This window comes from Falco naumanni, chromosome 8 (assembly GCF_017639655.2).
Source record: "Falco naumanni isolate bFalNau1 chromosome 8, bFalNau1.pat, whole genome shotgun sequence".
NCBI classification, from domain to species: domain Eukaryota; kingdom Metazoa; phylum Chordata; class Aves; order Falconiformes; family Falconidae; genus Falco; species Falco naumanni.
In genome coordinates, this window is record NC_054061.1 from 48622630 (window position 1) to 48647209 (window position 24580).

Consider the following 24580-nt stretch of genomic DNA (forward strand, 5'->3'; position numbering starts at 1 on the left):
TGGAGCCAAAGGTTTTATGGAGCCAAAGGTTTCCAATCTAAGCTGTCTGTAGATGGCACCAAGATATATGCTTGTGTATATAGTTACAGATAATTTAATCGGACATGGTTTAGAGGTGGAATATCTCTATTTGTAACATGGAAATGAGAAGTTTTCTAGGCCTTCAACATTATTTACCACAACAGCTACTACTTTCACAGCAGAATATCACACACTGAGAATGACAGCATTATTTTACTACGCTCCACATGCAGAAAAGGGGCAGATTCTCACACTGAAAGTTTTCTGAGAATGCTGGCATACCAGGGTTGTACCTGTAGAGCCGTGTTCTCCCTAACTTATCATTTACACACACTGTTGTTGAATATACACCACAACATTGTTTTATGGAGTTTATGAAGTTGCTTATAGACTACTGTTCTCATACTTTGCTACAGGTACAAGTCTGCCAGTACTTGCATTTTACTGTACTAGTCGAACGTTCACAACACAGTACTAAAAATTAAGTCTGTGTTAAAGCAAGCTGAAACTACCCATACATATACACCAAGGATATTTTTTCAAATAAAATTTCAAGGAAAAAAATCCTCTTCATGACATTCCTTGCAGATGAATATTTACTGAAGTAATGCTTATTTATAGAAAGGAATACTCTTAACAAATGCACAAATTCCTATTGTAGACAGACCAGCCCCACCTGAATTTTCTCTACTTAATTTTTCTCACTTTTTCTTACAGCTCTCCAAGTAAAATGAAAATTACAGAGGTTAAAAGCTGGCTAATACAAGCTGCTTTCAACAAAAAAGTATGGATTTTTTTAAAGCACTGATACTCATTTGACATGCACAGACACTGGATTCATATGAACGACTACAGGAACTCCAAAGGGGCCATTAATGTTTTTTTCTTGCATCAATAATCCACACACAAGGAAAGAATAGAATACAAGGACTCCATGGGAACAGTGAAATAAAAACATTTCCGTATGAGTTTGTGATTCAAAAATATGCATTTACCTGTTATGTTTTGTAAGTGCTTAATGCTAATCTGCCCGTTAAAACTTAGTACCCAACTGACCATTTTAGTGTGTAAGAACCAACTATCAAATACAATGTACACCATACAGTAGAACTTACCATCTACTTCATAAGATTACAGTGAAGATTAATTAATATCTGTAGTGCTTTAATTAAGTATTTTTCTATGGATTTAGATACAGCAGTGTTCAATACTATAAAGAAACCTGGCTAACAAGCTAACCCCTGCGTTAAAATACAGTTGGTAAAATTCTCCTCCTGATTTTATTCAAGCGCATAAGGATCCAGAGAAAGTAAAGATACATTCAAAACTCCTCTAAGCATCCCAAGTTCCAGGCCTCGTGACAGCCTGCATTAGAGCAACCTCGGAGCTATTGCAGTGCTATAACAGCCTCCAAAAAGTCATTCTTCAAACGAGAACAACTGAAGCACAGCAGTGTTCTGGCTATTCGCTCCATCTCTCCCCCCCACCACCCTCCCCATCCTTCATCCACCATATCCCCATGCCAGGATTTGTAAGGTGGCAATACAAAACCAACAGATGGGCTAAACACCAGCTGACAAAGGGACCGGGAGGTGGTTTCCTAAAGGTTGGTTCCTGCCCACTGCCATGCTTACTTTACTTCTCAGTTTGAGGACAAAAAAAATTACCTATGCTTTTCTTGTAAATTCCTGAGGATACAAAGGAATTGAAACACAGTAGTAACGTTGTTCTTCAGGGGCTTATTTTTTTCATTCATAAACCCAAATGAACCTATAGCATCACAAAGTAAAAATAATCCTATTTATGGTACTGATTTTAAGTTTAAGGCAAAACAGGATGAGCTCCAATTACTGACTCTGCAGCAGGCTTCCTGCACTTGCTTCTGTAAGTCACTACATCACTTCCTGGCCCAAGGTTTTTGCCTAATTTACTTTCCCAGCTCTCTCTGTTAAAATTGCCAATTATCTGGGGAAAAGACACACTGGATATTTGTACAGGACCTACCTTACAAGGAGCATTAGTTGCTACTATGACATTTACTACTGATAAAAACACAATCTAAATTTCACCCCATCTACTTTTAAAAAATATACTTTGTTCATTTCCTGGTTCTGTAGTTTGTGCCCATCTAGCTGTGGCGCTGTAGTAGAGCTCCAACAGGTGCTTTAACAAACAGCCTGGTATGGGAACACACATAGAGCAGAAAGATGCATTGCTAGGTGGAGATATATTTACTGTCAGGAAACAATGATTTTGTGATAAAGATGATGGAGTGCATGACCGTAAACATTAAGTAGTATTTTCAGTTGAGCTGCTCTTAATCATGAAAAATGTATGCTGCCCTTATTTTACCATCTGTACACCCTTAAAATGGTAGGGGCAAAGAGATCAAGCAATGATTTCTCCATCCCTCATAGTTTTCCTGTGAGAAGCAGAAAATGCCTTTCACCCTAGTGCTGGTGCCAGGCATTGAATTGTTTGCTATCACAGAATTTCATGTCAGATGGAGGAGACTGAACTGTGAATTCCTAAACCTAGAAAAATATTTTCAGATGTCTGTGCAGCCCAAAGCAGCTGTTAAACCTCCGCGTGCTGACTATGACAGAACAGGGATAGAGACATACCCAAGAAGACTTTGGGTTTCTTAAGAAATATCAACTGCCTTTCGGAGCAGGGCTTGTAAAAAAACCAAACCAAAACAAAACACAAACAACAAAGGCAACTGACTGGGAAAAAAAATGCAGGCCTCACCCACTCCTGAGTGCCCAGGATTGTTCAGACAAGTCTGAACGGTCCTTAGGAAGATTCTGCACTTTACAACACCAGCTGCACTTTCACAGTTCAAGTACCCAAGAAACTGGCAGAGAAAAAGCATTCATGATGGGTACATCAGTTAAAATTACACTGATGTCAAATCACAAGGGATACAAAAAGCCAGAGGGATCATGATACGTAGCTTTGTAGCAATGGCTATTAAAATTGGTGTTTCCCCCTCGCTCCTTCAAACTGTGCCATACCTCTCAGTGCAGCCTTTTCCTATGGTTGACAACATTAACAAACACACCCAAGGAAAATACAAACTCGTAAGAACAAAGTGTCATCCTTTGAGACCTGATGTCAAATGAATAAATATTCATTCAAATAAACATGTGTTATATGCACCCATTGCTGTAGTAAATCTGTTTTAATAAGGTACAAAAGGCTGGTAAAAAATAAAATCTAGGCTGTTTTTTCAATTAGTCACTGTTAAATGGGCTTTCTTTAGTTGCACTTAGTATCCTGAAAGCCACAGAAGTCACACAACATGTAGTAGCTGCTGTGGTGTGCAACTCTTGACCAATCTACTTACTTTCATTCCATAGGTGCACACTCTTCTAGTACTTTTTTTTTTATATGCCTGTGTTAATTTTCACCTGAAATAAAATAAAAATTTAAACACTCAATCCTGACTTTCAAAGCTCCAGCAAGCCTCATCTCAAGTATTATCAACAAAATGGGGGGGGTGGGGGGTTGGTGGTGGTGGTGGTGTGGGGTGGCAACACGACTATCAGTGCTGACTGAGACATTTTTAATATTGCCATGCTTCCCTTTTACTAATTATGCCCAGATTGCTCATCATGCCAGATACTGTTTATGCTAGGAATTTTCTACAGCATACCTCAGGGGCAAATTGCCTGTAGTGGTGATCTGGGAATTCTCTATAGCCTACTTCAACAAACAAACCTCCAGTATTCTTCCACATCACATCATGCAACTCTCTCGCCAAAATTGCAGCATACTTTTCAACTGAGCTAACTTCAGTCACCCAGAGAAGGGTATTCCCTGTCGAACCGATTGTTTATTCCTCTAGAGCACAATGTACACTCTCTGACCCCTTGATCCTGCACAAGCTAAGGAAACACAGTAGTTTTAAGTCATTAGGCTGTTGATGATGAAAGCCCTTGAGCTAAAAGCCATCGAGGCGAAAGCCCTTGTGCTGGACAGCTACGTTAGGTTGAGATTTCATATAAAATGCACAAACCTTTACTGTAATTGTTAATTCCTTCTCTGCTGAAGCCAGTTACCCACGACCTCATCCACTTTTCACTGACAGAATAAATCTTCTTTTACAAGTGGATTTTATTGCCAGTATGATCAGGCTCTAATTTTGGAATATTTACATTATTTCAACTGGCGGATTGCTTTTACCACATGGTGTACTCTAGGCATATGACGTGAAAAGCCGTTGAAGTACACACAGGAACAGCACATTCATGGGGGCCCTGAAAATAAACTAAACCTCCGTCCTATGTCCATCTTCCTGTGACACCTACCGCAACTGCTGCCGACGATCCTCCTGCCTCTTCAACACACGCAGAACAGCCATGCTGGCTGCTCACGCCATACTAAGCCTAACTGCTCTCGGCCCTGAGCCCTGCCGTGAGGGGTGGCGAGGCCGCGGGGCGGCCCTCCCGCCGAAGGCGGACACCGTAGGACGCGGCCCGCCGCCTCGCCTCAGCCCCGCGCGGCCCAGCCCGCGCCGCTCGGCCGCCCGCGCTCCCGCAGAGGCGCTGCGCCAGGCGCGGATGCGCTGCAGCGCGGGAACTGGCGAGGGCGGCAGCGGCGGGTGAGGCGCCACCAGCGGTCCCGTTCCCGCCACGGCGGCGGGGCGCGAGGCGAGGCGCGAGGTGCGAGGCCGCCGCGGCGGCTGAAGGAGGCCCCACGGCCGCCAGCGGCGCGCAGCCGTCGGTGGGCGAAGCCCGCGGCGGTGCCTCCCCCCCGTCTCCCCTCAGGCGCCGGCGGCGAGAGCCCGTCGGGACCCGGGCTCTGCCGGCGGTGGCGGAGCGAGGCCGCGGGGCCGGGCCGGACCGCCGTCGAGGGCCGCCCCCCCCGCGCGCGCCGCCGCTTTGTCCTTGCCCGGCCCGGAGCACGCGCGCCCTCGGCCGCGGCGGGAGAGCGCCTGCGCGCACCCCCGGCCCGGAGGGGGGCGCGCTCCGGCGGGCGCCGGGCGGGAGCGAGCGCCCCCTCTCCCCTCCCCCCCGCTCGCCGGGAGCCCCGCCGGCGGCGGCGGCGGGCGGGGGCGGGCGGGGGCGGCGGGCCGGAGGCCCGAAGCGGCCGGCGCCCCCTCCCCCGCCCCCACCGGCGCGCGCCCGCCGCCCCCCGCCCCGGCCCCCCGGCCCGCCGCGGGAGCCCGCGCCGCAGAGCGGGGCCCGCCAGCGCCACCCGCCGGCCGCGGGGCCGCACCGCGCCTCCCCCCCGTCCCCCCCTGCTCCGGCTCTCAATGTTCCACACTGCCCGGCCACAGAGCCGCCGCCGCCGCCGTATAGCCCCCCGGCCGCCTCCGTCCCCTCCTCGGGCGCCGCGGGCCCGGCCCGGCCCCCCGCCATCCCGCCTCTCCGACCCAGCAGCGGGACAGGACGCCGGCGAAGGTAAGGGAGAGGCGGGCGAGGCGGCTGCCGCGGCGGCTGGGCGAGCGCGGTGGGGGGAGGCGGGGAGGAGGCGGGGGGGCTGGTAGAGGAGCTTTGTTCTTGTTTTCGGCGCTCGCTGCCTGGCGGCGGCCGGGGGCGCGGAGCCGGCCCGAGTTCACGCCTCACTTGGTGCACACGCACGGTGCGGTGCGGGGCCGGGCGAGCCGCCGCCGCCCGCCGCGCCGAGCCCAGCCGAGCCGCGCCGCGCCGGGCTCTCCCCACAAAGCGCGGCCGGGCGGGCGGGCGGCCGCCTCCAGCCCTGCCGCAGCTCCCCGCCGCGCTCCTCCTCGGCCCCCCCCGGCCGCCGGGGCAGCCCCCTCCCCCCCCCGCCCCGGTCGGCGGAAAAATGTCGGTCTGCCTGGTGGAGCTGCGCGGGGAGCGGCGGCGGGGAGCGCCGTGCAGAAGGTGCAGTTTGAATTACGCTTCTTCCCCCTCCGGCGGCGGCTCTGTGGTGGCCAAATGCAGTTCTCGCTGCTGGCCATGTAAATAACCGGGGCTGCTGCTGCCCGAGTTGCTTCAAATGCATCTTGGGTTTTTTCCCTTTTAAAAAAAACCCAACAACAAAACACAAAACACCACCAACAACATAGCCCACCCCCCTCCTCGTCCCCCGTCCCCCCCCCCAGCCCGGCCCTTTAAATGCACAGAGCAAGTGTACATTTCCATCTGAAATCAACACAAGTGTTATTGGCAATATATTTTCTCAGAGAGAGGGGGAGAGGGGGGGTCTGGCGTTTGGACCCAATAAAATGCTCTGCTCCATTGTAAATATTTACAGGGTATTAGTGACTTTTTAAAAAACATTTTCAGTGAGGTCTGTTATTTACAATGTGTCATAAGTTATTAATGTTCATTGCCTAAGTACCCTGCTAAATCTGTCTCATGCCTTAGAACAAAGTCGACAATTGGCATATTGTTTAAAGTATGAAAAAAATGCGAGTGGGTTTAAAAATTGGAGATATCTATATTTCCAGAAGTGTAAATATTGCTTTGTAGCTGTCAAACTGCAGCCCTGGGGGCGAGACAAAGAAGTATATTTTGGTTAATTCCTCGGTGAAACAGAGTTGTCACCAAGTCAAGCGTTCTCTGGAACTCGGGGAATGGCAAGAGAGAGTCCTGCCTGGTGTATTAACTCTGCCTCTTCTCTTCTCCTTCCCCAAAAAAAGTTCCCCACGATGTCCAGTGATAGGCAGAGGTCAGACGATGAAAGTCCAAGTACCAGCAGTGGTAGTTCAGATGCCGATCAGAGGGATCCACCTGCACCTGAACCAGAAGAGCAAGAAGAACGAAAACCCTCTGCCACTCAGCAGAAGAAGAACACCAAACTATCCAGCAAAACTACTGCTAAGCTATCTACTAGTGCAAAAAGGTAAAGGGGACAGTAAAACGTTCTGTAGTATTTTTGCACGGTATTTTGAGTCACAGTGCTTGCATTGCACTTTTCAAGACAGAGGGCTTCTTCTTGTAAAGCTACGTGGAAAAGAGTGAAGTACCAACTTTTGCGGTACAGAAGCCTGCCATGCAGTATCTTCGTTAATCCAAGTCTTATTGGGGTCATAATTACACAGTCTCATCATACGTCTTTTGAGGAGTTGTTTGAGGACTTAGTAACTTACAGGCTGGCTGGGAGGGGGCACCTACATTTTCGTATTTGCAAAAATGCACGAGAGTGTGTCGGCTTTGGCTATCTTTTCCAGAGTTTCCATGCCTGATTGGTATAGGGTGGAGTCCTCCTGGTATATTTTATTATGGTCTGTAGACTGATGACCAGCAATGTTCTTTAATTAAAGAAGTCACAAAACCCCAGTGGCTTCTGTGGGCCTTCTGACTAGTTTTTCATGTCAATGCTTGGGAGAGCCTCAAACGCCTTGAAGTGTAATGGGTTCATTCTGCAGTTCTTTCAGAAGAAACTTAGGTGCATTTTCTCCCTTAGGAGCTGCAGATTCAAACCATGGGGTTGTACAGGTAGCCTCTACCTTTAAATATCAAAATCTTCAGAAGCCTTGTTGAGTTATACCTGTGGCATTTCTATTTGCATGTAAGGTTACTGGCAGTCCAGCTCAAGACGTGCGCTCTGATAATTTTCTGTAAGTTCAGCTGTATGAAATAAGTAAACTTTAAATCTCTTGATTCCAGTGGTCTTCGAAGATGAAATATAATGCTCCAGTCCTTTCCCTGGAGTTCCTTTTCTTTACAATCATTTACAAATATCCTGTAGCAATAAAAGCTGTAGAGTAGCCGTAGTAACTTCAGGGTTTGCTTATTCAGTGTAAATAGTGTAGTTCTAATTTTTAGGAACACTTTAGTAATTTTGTATTGGAATTAAATTCCGCAAATACTTTTTGAAATGTGTTAAAATCACTGCAGAGTGTGACTGAATGGCTTTGATGACTTCTGAGCTTGTTAAAGAAACCCTTTGAAATAGGACTGGCTAAAGAAAGAAAAGTTCTGGAACTACTGTGTAGGCTTTGTAATTTGTTATTATTTAACTTTTTTTGAAAAGCCTGAGATGCAGGCTTTCACAACTGAGTTTTCCCTTATTCCCTTTATTGCACTTAATTGTTGCAAGTTTAATTTCATACATCTCAAGTAGTTCAGTAGTCTGAATTTATTGGTACAAGTGCAAGGGCATGCAAGCAGTTTCCTCTTAGCTCGTGTCTTAACACTAGCTATTCACACGAAATTCAGAGTCTTGCTCATATGGGTCCTTTTCTGAAAAGAAGTCTTATTTGGTATTTAAGAGGAATTTACCATGTGTCTTTTGAAATCACACCTCTTATGTACCTGGATAAACTATTAAATTGACAAAAAGTTTTCAGTATTCTTCTTCTGGACCTTAACACCTTGGTTGTAATAGAGTAAAGCTAAGCACAGAGTATTTCAAGTTATTATATCACTTTTTATCATGTAAATTCACCTGCTCTATAAGGTTGGGGGAGGAAAGGCAGCCGAAGGTGTGGAGGGGAGTAAAGTTGATCCAGAGAGATTATTCCAGTAACAGAGGCAGCCTGGGAGATCTGCAAATCCACTTTTTAAACACACTGCAAAGTAGTAGGTAAAATATTGTGGAAAGAGCATGTCTGCTGCCAGCGCGGTTCACTTCTTCAGCCTCGGTCACAGGTCTGTAGCGCTGGTTTAAAGTCATTGTCAAATCTGCGTGTGCAGCCCCCCCCCCCCCCCCCCCCGCCTCATTTGCATATTAGCTTGAAAAGAAAATCTCTCTGGTAAAAAGTGCTCGGATGTGAAAAAGAGTTACTTTTCCGAATACTTGTGGGAAATTCCTACCCAACTCAGTTGTAAGTGCTCTGTTTACATACAGCGTGGAGCAGGAAAAAAGCTGCAAAGTTTCTCAGCTGTGGGATTTGGGTTATGCCTCTGAGAACAAAGAGGAAGCAGCCATGTTAGCATTACTGAAGGCAAAGCCAATCTTGCATTTAACTGCATGGTGGTAGAGGGCAGTGTAATTCCCTGATTTATTCTATAGACTATCTCAAATGCTTTGTGTCTGTTCTCATTTCACCAACAGAATCCAGAAGGAGCTAGCTGAAATAACCCTTGATCCTCCTCCTAACTGCAGGTATGTAACGGCTTCTTAAATTGTGGACAGTGGTAGCAGATTAATGTGCTCAGGCTAAGGAATGGGAAACTTAGAGTTTGCGACCGGTGACTGTTAGACAGAAATTGTGTACAGCAGATTGAAAACAAGCATAGGGAACGTTTGATACTGAAGTTTGCTATTTTGGCTGCATGTTGGAGGTGTAGTCATTAGTTATTGATGTACATAGTGAAGTGTATTCAGTTTGGTTTTTGTAGCTGGTCACCGCCTTCGTGAAACATTAATTATATGAACTTTAGAATACTCTGAAGCTCTGCATGTAGTTTGAACTGGCTTTTTGAGTGCTAGGTTTATAGAGTTATCACTTCATTCTGAAGTAAAGGTAAAGAACCATATGTGATTTTTATATGCTTTCTTAGTATGTTGCTTAACAGTTAGACACACTGAAGTACTGCCTTTAAATTTATGTGTCTGTTGGTCACAGTTGTAGTGTCTTGATAGAAAATATTTTTAAGGAAGTTCCCAACTTGTGAGACGCTTCTGTTAGGCTTTAGAAAATTAAATTGTAAGATTGGAAGACCGAGTGTTTTAGTCTTAGATAAAGTGATAGTAACTGGAGCACTTGATCTGTAAGAAAGTTAAATAGTAACATAGCTAGCTAATTTCTTTAAATCTTGTGCATGTTTTACATTTGTTTAAAAGATGCTTGAAAATTCTCATTAGCTGTGAGCCTCCAGTGTTCAGATTTGCAGTGAAGCTACATTTAAATAATGTTGATTTCATGTGATGCATCTCGGTAAGATTTCTTACTGCAAGGTGTCTTCAGATTAATAGCTTGTGTAACAGCAAGCCTTGTACATGTTTAAAAAAATGCTGGAAGTGCTTTCTGATTTTGTGTTGGAATTGTTTGGCTTTTTGAATAGTTGGAAAGGTTTGGTGCAGGTTTTGCAAATTCAGTAAAAATGTGCGTTTTTCTCCTGTCTGGCTAGTGCATGAGAGCAGGGGCTAAGCAGAGCTGTATTTTACTGAATTTGTGGTAAAGGTGTCTTATTACCCTGAGGACTGTTCTGTAGATTGCCTATGCTAGTCTGATGTATTTGCATGCAGGGTCAGTGGCTCTCCCTCTTCAGGAGAGGCAAGCTCTGTCCAGAGAGCAAATGTCTATTGGGTTTGGGGAGGAGGGGTGGGAAGGGTGGGTTTGGTTTTTTTTGTTTGCTTGTTTGTTTTTAAATAACTGTTTTTGAAACTTCTAATAAATTACTGGGATTTATTTCTGTGTTGGTTATGCACTTTATACTTGGACCCTCAGAGAGGGCATGGTAGGACAGAAAGTATTTAAATGAAATAAACAGTGGCATTTTGTCTTACAGTTGCTAAATTGTAGCAGTTTCTGGTACAGCAAGTTGCAGTCTGGCTTTTAGAGAGAAGCTTCCCTCCTCACAGCCTGCAATACCTCTGATACTTAGTGCCCTGGGAAAGCATGTTCCTGTCATTGGCGTGAGAGTATTGCAGAGAGTTTGTCCTGCAGTGGAGCTGGTACTACCAAATGCCCAGAAATACTGTTGAGAATGATGAAAACCCCCCAGTGTGTCTACAATTATTCAAGTTTCTCTCCTGCAGAGGATAGGGGGAAAGATTATTTTTTTGCCAGTGAGGAAGTCAGTGCTTCTGTGCCTATAAGTATTTTTTTAAGAGGAATTTAACCCTTTTACTCAGTAGCAACTGTACAATGAATGCATTTTTGCATTTTGCAAAATGAAAAATATTTACAAGAGATATTGCCTTCTGTAACAGAAATTCTGGGTTTTCATGATGAGCAGTTTGAACACAGTTTCAGTGCCTGAAGGATTATCGGTACATTGGAACTGACTTGTTAGAAGGAGCCTTTCTGGTATCAGGAGGTAAATGCAGCTGTGTGTTAAGTGCAGAGCAGTTGAAGTTTGTGACACACTTTCTTAGGTGTAGTCATGCAGATTAAGCAATAGGTTGACACAGCAGGCATGTGACACCTACCTCTTCATTGTTCATCATGCAACAAGCGGCGGAACGCTACTTGTTACATTTCTTGTAAAAGAGAAAGAATTTGTAAAAAAAAGAACTCCACAGCATTTAAAAGCCTGTATAACTTGGCATATTCATATGTGCTTTAAAAACAAAAAACCTTGTGTTGTAAGTTCTCCTAAAGAGATTCTTCACGCAGAGTTGTTTCTTCTCCAGTTCTAGAGCACACCCTTACCATTTGCAGTCCACATGTTGCAGGCTTCGCAAGAATAGAGCTGCCAACTGATGCTCTTGCAGGTTGATGGTGCTTCTGGTTACTCAGTTACATAAGTGATTAAACTTTAGCAATTTTTAAAATATCATAATGGCACATATAAAACATTAAATGTTACTTTAAGAGGACACAGTACTAATACCGAGTACATTGAACTCTCCCATATTGTGTTAGACACTGATGGCTGCTGCCACATCTCACATGCCAGTGTAACTGCATGTGGAGTTGCTCCACCAGAGAGAGCTGAGGCTGATTTAACCACTTTAAAATGACATCAACTGGTTGCACTGTGATTCTCATGCAAAAGAGGTGTAGGTTTCCTCAGCAGTTAAATTTCCCAAAGTCACATCTATTGCTGTAACATCTGTTTTATAAAAAGTGCCAGAGCCCCAGGAAAGTCCCATTCCTGGGTGTGCTGAGCAGGCCTGGGCTGAACATTAACTTCTATTTTAGACACTGGGATAGCTGAATGACAGGCACAGTAAAAATGTCTGAATAGCAGGTTTTTGCTTGCTTGTCTCAACAGTAGAGATTGATTTCTTTAATTGGACAATGGACTGTTAGAAAAATCATGTTGTCATGCATCACGTTATGTTTGTGGGCAGTGAATACAAACTGTGCAGTACCAAGTATAAAACTTGGTATCTTTGTGTTGATAACTTTATGCTTTAACATACAGTAATAATCTAAATTCCTGTGATTTCAGTGTGATTTCTAAGAAAGACAGAACATCGAAAACAATAAAATTAGATTTGGTCTTAAGCCACTGAAGGTGTTGGTGGGAAACTAAGTACTGCTTTCTCCTCATGTTGGACAGTAACTGACACCTCTTCTGCTGGACAGGAGAAAATGAGTCAGTTACTGTCCAACATGAACTCTAGCTCTAGGACAAATAGGTAAACTGAGGACACAGGTATCTGATCCTGGTTTTTCTTGCTTTTGCTGCCTTAACTCAAAGCTGTGCTACTTGGTGCAGTGTGCTGTATTTAATTTCTTTTGTGCTTTTAATAGCATAAAGCAAAGCTAAAAAGGTCTTGGCCCTATTGCTCCTAGGCAGCTCAATTTCAAACCATGGCCAAGCACTTATACATACTTGAAGGTATGGAAGGATGCCAAACCCCACCGCTACACATTCTCAGGAAAATGCAGCAAAGATCTTGCATGTAATGCTTGATAAATCTGGGCCACATTGATGCTCTTAAATAGGTTTGACGTATCTGGAATAACTGTTTTCAGTTCATGGCATAAAACTTCAGACTAGAGGTCATTGCTCTGTAGTTAAGGTTTTATCTGAGGCTGCTGTTCTGAGCTGCCCAACTTGGAGGCTGCAGCTCAGGTGCAGCAGGGCACAGCCGGCTCCGATGCTCATTGTTCTTCCTGGATTTCAGGGCTGGCACAAATGAGGCCATTCCCAGGGGAACCGTGATTTAGAGCAGCTTCCTTTAGCTGTTCCTGCTGCCCTGCTGCTCCACAATAGCAAAAAATGTGTATTCCCAGTCTTCTTTCCCCACTCCTCCTCATTTCCATTCCAAAAGTAATCATTGTTCATGAGAAAGTTTTTGACATTCAACCCAGTACTAAATAAATTTAGTAACACCCATGCCAGCTTCGTTTATAGTTTACAACCCATTTTACAGCAAATCCAGTTTGGTATACACTTTGTAGGAAATGAAAGCAAATGCCAAAATCAGTGTATCCACTCAGAGCTTCATTCATGTTGTTTAAAAAGAGGTAAGATCGTGCATCTTTCCGATGCAAGTGGAAGAATTCAAGCATTTTATAGTCTGTTCTGTCAGTTGGCTTTAATCTCTTCTGTTTGTTAGATTAAAGATCAGATCAGACATCTGAAAGCAAGTGGGTAAAAAAAAAAAAAAAAAAAAAAAAAAAAGGAATAAAGGCCAGACAAAACACGTGCCTTAGCGCACTGGTCAGAGAGACAGCTTTCCTCAGTTGTAGCTGCTGAGAAATGGGAATTCTTACCAAAGGCTCCCTGCTCTGTCTCATCCTCTAGCTGGTGAGTGCCTGACCTGATAGGGTCTGTTGAAAGATTTTTCTTAATAGGGATTACTAACTCGATTATTATTTATTTTCAGGCCTTGTATGCTAATAAATACTAGTGTGATTTACTGAGCAATACTACAAAAGGTAGCCGTTGATGATTTTGCTGTTTGCAGCCTCTCCTAGGCTTGCAAGTAGGTTGATAATTACTTATTTTAGAACAACACTCCGAAGTATGTGTACTATGTGTACTGAGCACAATGGGAGCAAGACATGTAGGGGTTTTGTTTTAATACAGGATTCTTCTGCTTCCTAAGGACTACATTTGTCCCTTTCATTACTGCCACATCTTGGGCTAATTCTGCGCTGCAGAGTATTGCCAACCCAACCCTACGGCCTGGAGTTTGACACAAAAAAAATGCCTGCAAAACCCTGGCAGACGAATGCTGTTACTGGTTTAGCTATGGACCCATGAATCCAGATGTTTGTAACTGTCTCACTGTGGTTATTACCCCATCAGTGGGGAAGAAATGCACTATGTATTTAAAGGAATATCGTGAAGGTATTCTTCAAACCAGCAATTTAAGCTCTTTCAGTTGAGCTGTCTAAAACAATGAGGAGCAATGAACAATTGTGCTGGTGGTGCAGGCTCTTCCACGTGCAGGGATAGCACTTGGTTTGAGCTACACAGCCTTGTGTTAGTGAGCAAGGTCCTGCAGCTAAGCTGGTAGAAGCCTTCCTTTTGTTAACATACTCTGACTACAGTAAGGTTATAGGCAAATGTTTACTCTGCAAACAGTTGTGCCTGTTGAAGATGTTACTGCACAGCTGTGGTTTGCTCCCGTTCTGCCATGGAGGTGACTACTCCAGTCAGTAAGTGAAGCAGATTCACGGGATTACTCCATAGTGCTCCCCAGGAAGGAGGGGGGGAGGTGGGGGGGGGGGGGGGGGGGGGGGGGGAGAATTAAAAAAAAATGATCCAAGTTTGCTTAAACGTTTTAAATAGGTGATTCAAACGAACTCTGCTGGATTTTTCCTCCCTCCCTTCAGAGTAGGCATTGTTCACACAAAGCATTTTGTCAGACACACCAGGATATGAATAAGTCAATCCATTCCTTTGTCTCTCAAATGTAGTAAGTTTCCATCTCTCCTTTGTCAAAGCCAGGCGTTAGTTCTGTTGCTTTTTTGAAATCAGTGGGAGGAGGAATATTCTGAATGCAGTCAAATACTAGGCCCCTATACAGGAGCACAAACGCGTGCCTAAGTATTCACCTGTACTTATTCTTTTTTCCAGTCAAGCTGCTGACTTTTCAGATCAGTGGCAGTCCCCCAGTTATGTGTTTATTCTGTTAATTTCTTATTGGGCAAACATCTTGCTATTGCTAAATATTGAGAAAAAAAAGATACCAGTTTTACTTTTTTTCACCTATGCAGTGAAAACCCCAACTGTGAACACTAAATGGTTCCCTATAGAAGGAGAAATTGATTAAGGTATGTAAGAGACCGTGTATTAGGAGTATGTGCAAAAATGCCTGTGCTGAAGCTGAATGAGCAAAATTTAAAAAACATCACCCAAACTCTAATTGATATTGTATCTTCTGATAGTGGGATTATACCTCTTATTGCTGTATCTTCTGATAGTGGGATTATACCTCTTATTGCCTCTCCCTGCCCAGTACTTTCTCATCATCAAGTGCAATAAATTAAAAGAAAGCTGAAGTTTGCAGAATCGTTCTGAGAACAAACTCACACGATTATTTCTAATGCTTCCTTCCCTATACAGAAGTTTGCAGTTACAAAAATACAATGAAAAGGGTTCACAGCTCCTGTAACAACATGTTTGATGTAGCTCTCAAGTGAATATTGAAATACTGTGTTTTGGTATTGTCCAACTCTGAACACAGTCCTGTGGTTCCTTCAAAAGCAATTTCTTGATTGTTAGTTACTGAACATAAATCAGTGGCTCGCAGTGATTTAAAGATATGTTTATCTAGTGATAACCTTGATTTATCTAGAATTATTTCTGCTAAGTGTTTTCTTCCATTCTTTTTCTTCTCTCCCTCTTTTTTACAAGAAGAGTATAGTCTAGGTCAGAGTAGGAAGGAGTTGTACAATTTAGCACAGCAATCAGAAGTCGGGTGATTTTGTATTTCTGTCCATTTGTAGTAGCAGCCTGATTCTGCCATCTCTATGTATGTATCACTTTTACCTTACTTGCCAATAGTCAGTGGAACCGCTTAAGGAGTAGGGATGAAGCAAATTTAGAAAGGCATTTCAGTAAAACATTTAAGTGTTAAGTAGAGCTAGAGTGCAATGTTATTTAACATGCTTTTATTTAAAAAATGCAACAGTGGAAGATTGTGTAATTCCTGAATGTTTCGAATTGTGAGAATACTTAAATTACTTTCAGTTGAGACTAGATGACAGATCCACTAACTCAAAATGCCTCAAGTTTGGGGTTTTTTTACCCTGTGTTAGTATCGACCTCTTGCAAGCTGTAAACCAAAGGTTTTTACCAGCCCCCACACAGTGAATTTCTCATGCAAGTAATCTCAGTGGCATAATTAAGACAAGGTTATGCAACACAAATCAATGTATCTACTCACAGGAGTAAGTTGTCATACCTACAGATTTGCAGATTAGGCACTTGTGTAAGCAGTGTCCATGATGCTGTTGTATATGCTCTTAAATGTCTGTGTGTTATTCAAAAGGTCATATAAATCTTTCACCAGTTTTCATTAGCGTTACAGTCCAAATGAAAAAAAAAAAAAAAAAAAAAATCATGGCTGTCCATCTACCCTAGAGTTGTAGAAATAGTTCAAACACTTTTCACTGTTACTGGTATAAGAGAACAGACCCTCATTATGTCTTAGTTTTAGCTGGAAAAAATGGAAGAGCCCAAGCTGGACCAGTTTTTAAAACAATTCGTTAAGCATTGTTGTGCAGAAATTTGTCAAAACCGCAAAGTAATGTGTCCTTAGACTTAAGGACAAATCTGCTTTTGAAATATCCGTTTGTATAACTGCACAAAGGCCCTTCAGGCTCTGTGATAAAACTGATTAAAGTATGCCATGTATGTATATATATATATATGTATTTCTTTTTGCACTTAAACTGTGCATTGCTCACCACTGCCATCCTGTCATATTTAGTTTGTGATAAACAGTTTGTATGGCAAGGTCCTAGCACACTGGATGCTTCCTCATCAGACTGATTTGTCTGTGTGTATTAGTTACTCTGATTTGATCTTTACTTTTACAGACTTGGGACACTTAATTTTAATTCAAATTAACAAAGTGCAAATATAAGAGAATCAAGTAAACTACATTAAACCCCTCATTTAAAATGAGTTGACTGCTTCACATAAAACTGATGTGTGGAGATTTCCTGGAGCTGGTGTAACTAGGGTTTGCATAGATGTGGAACATTTTGGAATAGATAATACAGACATTATGAAAAGTACCTTGAGCATGTTTTCTGAATTCAGGGCTAAGTAGGCAGGAGCAAGGACATCCAGCTGCCACCAGGGATGGGAGCATGCATGCTATTAAGCTAGCTAGGAACTATGCTGTAACTTTAAATTGATGCCTTACTTTGAGCCAGTAACTGCTAGTAATAAATGAGTTCCTAGCCTGCTTGCATTGATTTGGATTAATTTTCCCTGTGCAGAAAGTGTTCTATACTGTTACCTAGTTCAGAACTGTGGCTGAAACAGTTGTTAATTTTATAGCACTTACTGTAAAACAGACTGGCCAGATCTTTTAGGAACTCAGATACAGATTCGGTTGACAAAGTTGAAACTACTGTTCAGAAACAAATGAGGGGAGAGACTGACTTGATGAAACAGCACAGTGACCTGTAGTTACCCATGGGTCATTTTCCAGTTAGAAGAGTTTGTAGAGAGGGTCTGCAGAGGACCATCCTGCTGTCATTAGTAATTGATGTTTTTATTGTTGATGTGGATACTGGACTAGAGCATATAAGTACTGCATTTGCTTGTAACAGCGGGCAGGAAGGGGTTGTAGGCACATTGGAGGACAGGACTGGAATGCAAAGTGATGTGGGCAAATATAGGAAGTGACCTTAAAAATAGCACGTAATTTAATAATGAGAACTGCAAGGCACAGCACTTCAGTAGGGATAATCAGCTGCACAAATCCATGGGGAAAAACAGACTGGATGAGGAGCAGTTCTTCAGAAAAGGTGTAACCGCTCTAAGGATCATGTGCTTTCCAGGAGTCAATGGTACAGGGCCACAGCAAGAGAAATAAATAGAACAACAGTCACAACAGGAGGATGCATTTAAAAAAAGAAAAAAAAAAAAAGTGTTGGAGATGTGGTATATAAAGTCATCCCATTCAGTTCAGCACTAGTGAAGGCCAACTGGACTACCTTAGCCAGTTTTAGGCACAACACTGCAAGTGACACAGGCTAGCTAGAAAGAATACAGATTAGAGGAAGGAAAGAAAGAAAGAAAGGAGAGAATCATCCTTGGATATAGAAGAAAGTTGCTGCAAAGGAAATAAGGCAATTGTTGCTAGTCCTGTCTGGTGGTTATGGAAAGCAACTTAAATTACCATAATGAAGACCTAATTTAGACCTGAGGAGTACCTGGCTATAAAGACAGTATGCTAAGGAGGTGGTGGATTTGCATCATCAGTTTTTAAGAACAAAGTTTAGACAAATGACTGACAGGAATAGTTTAGATAACAGTTGATTCTATCTTTAAGCAGGAAATGGATTAAGTGACCCCTTGAGGACCAGTTTGACCAAGCTGTATGTGATACCGGATTTAAATGACAGTGTTAAAGGAAAACTCATCAGGAAGTGATTTCCCTCTCATTTAAAAGCTGTGTTTTATCAGGATCTTGTAGTATAATCATCCTGGAAAATACATAGGTTCTATGATTTCAAGCAACAACAGTAACAGCAATTATTAAAAGAGCCACTGGAAACACACAGGTTTTGTCCTGTTGTCAATTGAAAAAAGCAAATGTCTAGTGGTTTTTCTTATTAACCCCCACCCCCACTTTTTGGCTTTGTTTTCATGTAAGGTCCAATCCTGCCTTCCTTGCACAAACTTGTCACTTTCTGCTAACTAGAAATAAGCTAGGCACATGTCATCAATTCTCCAGAGGTATATCACCTTTGTGAGAAACTAATAGCACTGATTGTGCAGTAGATCTCCATGTGCTCTGTGCTCTGCTTTTGTTACAAGGTAAGTGTAAGTACCGGCAACACTGAGATAAACAAAAGCAAGGGACATTTTTTCCCTGCTTCATAGAGGCAGTTTGTAGTAGATACGCAGGCCCTAATGCATCGGTGTATGCAACACCCCAAATGGGTCGAAGCACATCAGAAAAGAGTTGTATAGCATGCTGCTTCTGACCATGGATCCTATCTCTAAGCACCCTCTGGAGTCAGGGCTCAGAAGATTGTAGTGAAAATATAAGCAGCCTGGCAGGTTTCCAGCTGATGAGTTAATGCTGCTATAAACTTCAGTAGTTCCTCTCTGAGGCATGCAGAAGGGTGCAGGCACTGGGGAGGTGGCCAACGAAGGCAAAGAACAGACGGCAAAGCTAAAGGCCAACTGCAGGGGTTCACAACACCATTGTCTTTGAGGTGGGTTCCTCCCTTGCCAGAAAGTCTTCTTGTAGCTTCAGTGGCAGGGCTGGAAATCTGTAAGCAAATTAAGGTACTCGTTCAGTGTGAAGCCAGCCTGACTTGTGGCGCTTGATTAGCATAGCCTCAGCAAAGGTAGCTATGCCCAGCACGCAAGCCACCCCGTGAGCGTGTTAACAGTACAGGTGCTGCAGAAAGCTGGGAGTTCTCATCATGCCAGGGCAGTTTCTTGAACTTGAAGCTGCAGTGAAGCAGTTTAGGTTTGAACTTAGGTTATCACTTCATTCTGAAGCCCAGATGTGGAAGTCACCGAAACATTGAAGACAGATTAAATCATTAGAGAGCATCAGCAGGTCAGATTCCGTGGGACGAACGGAAAACACATGGCAAAGAGAAACATTGGTGTTTTCATTTTGGTAAGGAAAGGTTAGCAGCAGAAAGTTATTTTTGTTTGCAATTTAAGTAAAGCATTCAGAGACTAAATGCATTGAGCAGAGTGAGTTTGGGTCGGGGAAGCATTACAATAGATTAATAGCTATGCAATAGGAGATATGTTCAGCTGATGGCAATTCTTGCTGTGAAGCTGCAGCTATTGTAGCAGACAATGGACAGCCAGATTCCTCCCGCACACAGGCACCTTTTCTAACAAACAAAGCACTTGTCTATTGTGCAGTTACTGCCTGGAGTATGCTCATACTTTTAACTCGCTTTTGTCCTTCCCCCTGGTATCTCAACATCAGAGACCTCAGCCAGGCCGGAGGATGTGGTGCAGGGATGGTTAGTTGACATTGAGCTCTGTGTTATCATCATACATTGGTGCTCATCCTAACTTGTTCATGGATACCTAGGGCATATCTACATCTACTTCATTAATATCAATGGTAGAAGCTGCAGATGGACATTACAGCTTTAATGGGACATTACAAATTTAATGACACCTCCCTCTAGAGACACATTAAGGGCCCAGTGAACCAAACCCATTATACCAAAGCCTAGTTTTGTGTTCTGTTTTGGACTTCAGCATCTGGGGGATGGGGGGAGAGATTTGGTTTAATTTCTAGCCTATAAAGCAAAGCAAAGAGAGGTCTTAAGAGACTAAAATCACTTGCAATGAACGCTGTAACAAACACCGTACTCCCATGGAAGCAAATTCAACTGATCTATGTTACACAGCACAACCTACTGCATATTAAGCATAGTCTGAATGATTAAAAAAAACTTCTTATGCAAAAGGTGGAAATACTATACAACCTAAAATTCTGCAAGCATAATTAAACAGTAATCAAATCTGAAAGGGTGATCTTTACATGATAAACTATTTGAAGCACAGTCTTATGGCTACAAAAGTGTTTGCTTGTCTGGAGCAGGTATTTTGTATGATACCCATACAAATTCTATACCACCAGGTAGTGCCTACCTTCATGTTCCTTTTCCTTCAGAGTGCTGGGATTGCTGGGGTAGTGTGAAGAGTTGCAGTAGTAACCTGGCTACCTGTTTTTTTGAGTTTGGTTTACCTCTTTTCTTTTTTTTTTTAACTGGAAGCCAGAATTACAGCTGGTATACTTATACCAGAGCAAACACACCATAACGTATTTTTTTAAAGAAGAAACAATTTGCTATAGTAAAAGGGACATCACCAAAACAGAGCAGTAAGAGAGCAGTGATTGGTTTGATAAAATAGAGTACCAAATCTTACACAGACCAATACATGGAGAAATCAATTACTTTCTAGATTCTCTGAGAACAAATACAGTGAAAGTATTCTTTCAAGTGTTTTGGTTGTCTATTTATTTTTCATGGTGTTACCACAGAGTAGCATTATTTTAAGTCTTTGTTTTTCCTTAAGCCTGTTTGGGTTTTTTTGTGTTAGGAATAGAAGAAACAAAATAATTTCTTATCAGTTACAAAGCAAGCTAACAGTAGCAGTTGTCCATACTAAAACAACTACTGTAGGCTGAGTGCTGTGTGGTTCTCCTAGATATAAAGGGCATTCTGGGCAAAGTTCCCATACCATGACAAGCGCCTTACTAGAAATTAGCGGAGGTGGGTCAGAGAGGGAGGATATATAGAGAGATGCGAGCTGTACTAATCAGATAAATGCTTTGTTATCACTTTATTTTCATTCTGTAAAGAAAGCAAGCTCTGTAAGAATATGCCTTCAGTTAGACTTCGACAATTCTGATCTGGGCAGAAGGAACTGGGAATTGTTACTTCCTATGCATTGCACTTGTTTGTCTTTTGTGTGGTTTTTCTGTGCTTTACATACAAAGTCTAAATAAAGCTAGAAATAATTATTTGCTGAAGTTCTGATAAACTTAATTTGGCCTGGCATTGTGTGATGGTGATCCTTACTGTTCTCTAGTGTTTTAATGGAGGTGAAAAGGAGGAGCTGGTTCTGCAAGTTGATGCCAAAGTATAGAAGCACCTGGGAGATGATTTGAGCTTTTTCTGTGGAACCATGAGTTTATAGCACTGAAGCTTTAGTTACCAAATAGGTAAAGCTGTTTTCAGTAGTAGATTCTTTTAAAAGGTGTTTAAATGTTGAGGAGGGAAAAAACCCGAAGGTTGTTTTTCTTTTTTAACAGTTAAAAGGGTTGCTAGTTTAAGCACTTTCCATTAGGCAGTTATTGAATGGAGAGATGGAAAAGGTTTCTTCTGCTTTAGCTAACCTTTCGCACTTTTAGCCTTCTATCCCTTCAGGCACTGAGAAATCACATTACTTTGGCTTGTTAATACAGTTATAGGGTGTTTTCAGATTCTATTTGAAGTTTCGTTTTATCTCTTCTATCCCTTTCCTAAGGGGAATTAGTAGTTGCCACAAACTATCTCTTGTTTGGGTTGGGTTGCAGAGGTTTTCTGGCTCAGTGCTTTGGTGCAAGCAGGTGGTAGGTGCGGAGAAACCCTGCGGAGCACATGGGTGCTATGCCCTGCACCAGCCGTGTCCCAGTCTCTGAGGTCAGGTCTGTCGCTGCGCTCCAGCCTAACTCAAATGCTGGAGAAGCCGATGCAGAATTTTAATTTTTTTGTTAAATCTGCACAGTGGCACCTTCTGCTTTGCATGAAACAACATGAATTTTGTATCCTGTATGCTCGTATCTAGATTGGCACTTGATGAAACAAGTTGGAGTGTGTGAAAGATTGAGGTAGGCAGCGGGTTGTGGAGTGGGTCACACATGTTTGCTGACTGCTTCTGTTAGGTAGTCACTACTGAAATAGTTACATGCTGACATTGTAACTCTTACACTGAAATTTTATTAGAAAATTTCAAATTCCTGGGGTCCTTATCCCATTTAAGCACAGGGGGGAGTCCTGTAGTCTGAGGCAGACAAAGCTTTGCAAGCCTAGAAATCATAAGCCAAAATTAATCTGTCCTCACAAACACCTAGGGTGTATGTAACACTGGAAAAATAAATCTTTGAACTTGGGACCCAGCTTTCTAGATTTCTTTTTGCATGGATGTGGGCATATCACATTGTTGAGCTCCCTGGTATGGTACTGCTGACTGAAATTGCCTGAGTTCTAGCAGGGTGGTAGGGCTGTGTGCTAGTAGGTCGTCCCCTCTAATAGGTACCTGAGCCTTCAGCAGGCTGCTGAAGTACAGGATTTGGCAATTCAGTGAGTGAATATGACTCCTCTTCCTGCTGGATGCTAGTCAGGCCATTTGCATCACCTCTGAATTGCTCTGTGTGCTGCTTTGTGTTGTTAGCTGAGGAGCAGGCCATGCTTGATATTTGTGCTATAAATGGCTACTGCCTACTTTTCATTCAGGCAGGACTGTAAGAGGTTTTGGTAACTCTCTGCTTTTTTTTCTGACAAATGCAAATTTGGTGTGCATAATTTTTCTTTACTCCTGTATTCAAATTCTGACCTTTGAAGAGTAAATGTAAATAAATCCTCTTATCTGGATTGTCAGATTCAGCTGTGCTTGCACTCTCTTTTTGTTTTTAAACATTGGAGTAAGGAGACAGGAGTGACAATGAGCATACCTCTTGCTACACCTGAGATAAGCAGGATACCTCCCCTCTAAAATCCTCCATCCAGGCTGGGCAGCTTTACCATCAAGATGACATCCACCAATGTGACAGCAGCCAGTTTTGGGAAGCTCAGAGTGGTGGTTGAAAAACACTGCTGCACCAATAGAAATATCACTCTGCTTTTCTGCTGCTTGAAAGTACGTGAAGAACAGGTAGTTACAAGACACCATATTGCCCCAGGTCTTAGTCCAAATCTATTTATACCCAGAAGCATTTCAGGTTTGTTAACTTCTGAAGCGTCTTCAACTTTTGAAGCCTGAAGGAGGAAAAAAAAAAGCAATACTAAATTGTGTAGTGAGCAGTCCATGCAGTACACTGAATGTTATTTCTGAAAGTAATTCTGTTGATCTTTTTCTGAAGTGTGTTGCTGATCGCAGAACGGAGGGGTCAGTTCTGGTTAGTTTTGCAGCAGATGTCGAGCATTCATTGCTAATGACGAGAAGTGTCTGTGAGATGCTGTGCTGCAACTGCTTGTGCTTTCCATATGCAACATCTCTGTTTGATACAAAGTCAGCTGGCGGAGCGCAAAGCACCGTGAGTCATCCTGGCACTGCTGGAGTGTATAAGTACAGTCTCTAAGCTAGGTGCAAGCCAGGCCCTGGCTTTTATCTGACCTCTGTGCAGAACAGGACAGAGAAATGCACCTTGGTCGGATGGGTGCATGAACTGCAGTATCTTGGATGCTGTTTGAAATTGCACCAGCTGCTTGTGGTCCCAAGAGGCTGAAGCCTCTGTTAGGAGCGAATGTGTTTCTGGGGTTCCCCAGCTCTGCTCCCAAGCCAGCAGTTTGGCGCCAGCCAAGGGCACCTCTTCCTTCTGATGAGGGAGAGTGTTGGCTCAGCATGCTAATGGTGCAGCCACGCTCTGCTTGTGGCTGTGCTAATGGGTACTGTGCCTCTCAGTCTGTCAGTAGTTTCTCTAATTTTTTTCTTTCTGGCCTCTGAAACTTTAGTGTTGGAGTCTGGATCACCACTGGAATAGGAATTTGGGGAAAAAGTTCTTCCTAAGTGAGGTTTGAAAGACAGAAGCTTTACTGTTAAACCTTTCTGTTCTCATTTTTGGTATCTGCAATAAGTTGTTCCCGGTATTATTAATTCTTCTGGCAGGTGGAGTTAATTTATTTGTGTATTAGTCTTCATGCTGCTGGATGAATTATGGATTTAATTATGGCCCAGGTGCTCAGAGCTTTGCTGTTCTTCTAAATGTGAAATATAAAGAAAAAATAAGTCTGAGTAATTTTTTGGCTTGTTGAATAAATGTAAACATTGGGAAACTGTGCCAGAGTATAAATAAAGAGAGGATTTACTTTGCAGAGAATGTGATTATCTACTCCAGGCTATTCTACTTGGTGGGGAGGATTAGGGCTCTGCATCATACTGGGACAAACCTTTTTACAGCTACCACTCTATTCAGGTGAAGATCAAAAACTTTTACTTACAATTCCTTGTATTTTCAGACAAAGTTTCTTTTGCAATTACAGCTGATTACTAGTGGCCAAAGGTTGAATGGAGTTAACGTAGTCATAGCAGGAAACACTCCCTGATTCCCTGGTAGGTGTAAATAAACAATCTACTTGTAGTATTCCTCCTCATCTGTGTTATTCAGTATTTTCTGTGTGGCACAGTTT

The 24580-nt window shown here is 42.9% G+C and overlaps 1 protein-coding gene across 1 annotated transcript in view; it reads left to right on the plus strand.

The window, feature by feature from the left end:
* Positions 1–5172: 5172 nt before the first annotated feature.
* The window catches only part of UBE2E3 (ubiquitin conjugating enzyme E2 E3), a 58743-nt gene continuing 39335 nt past the window's right edge, over positions 5173–24580 (plus strand). Inside the window, exons 1-3 of the mRNA XM_040604488.1 lie at positions 5173–5429; positions 6635–6837; positions 8995–9045. Of these exons, the coding sequence (XP_040460422.1) occupies positions 6644–6837; positions 8995–9045 (245 nt within the window). The 5' untranslated portion in view covers positions 5173–5429; positions 6635–6643. The remainder of the gene's footprint in view (positions 5430–6634; positions 6838–8994; positions 9046–24580) is intronic.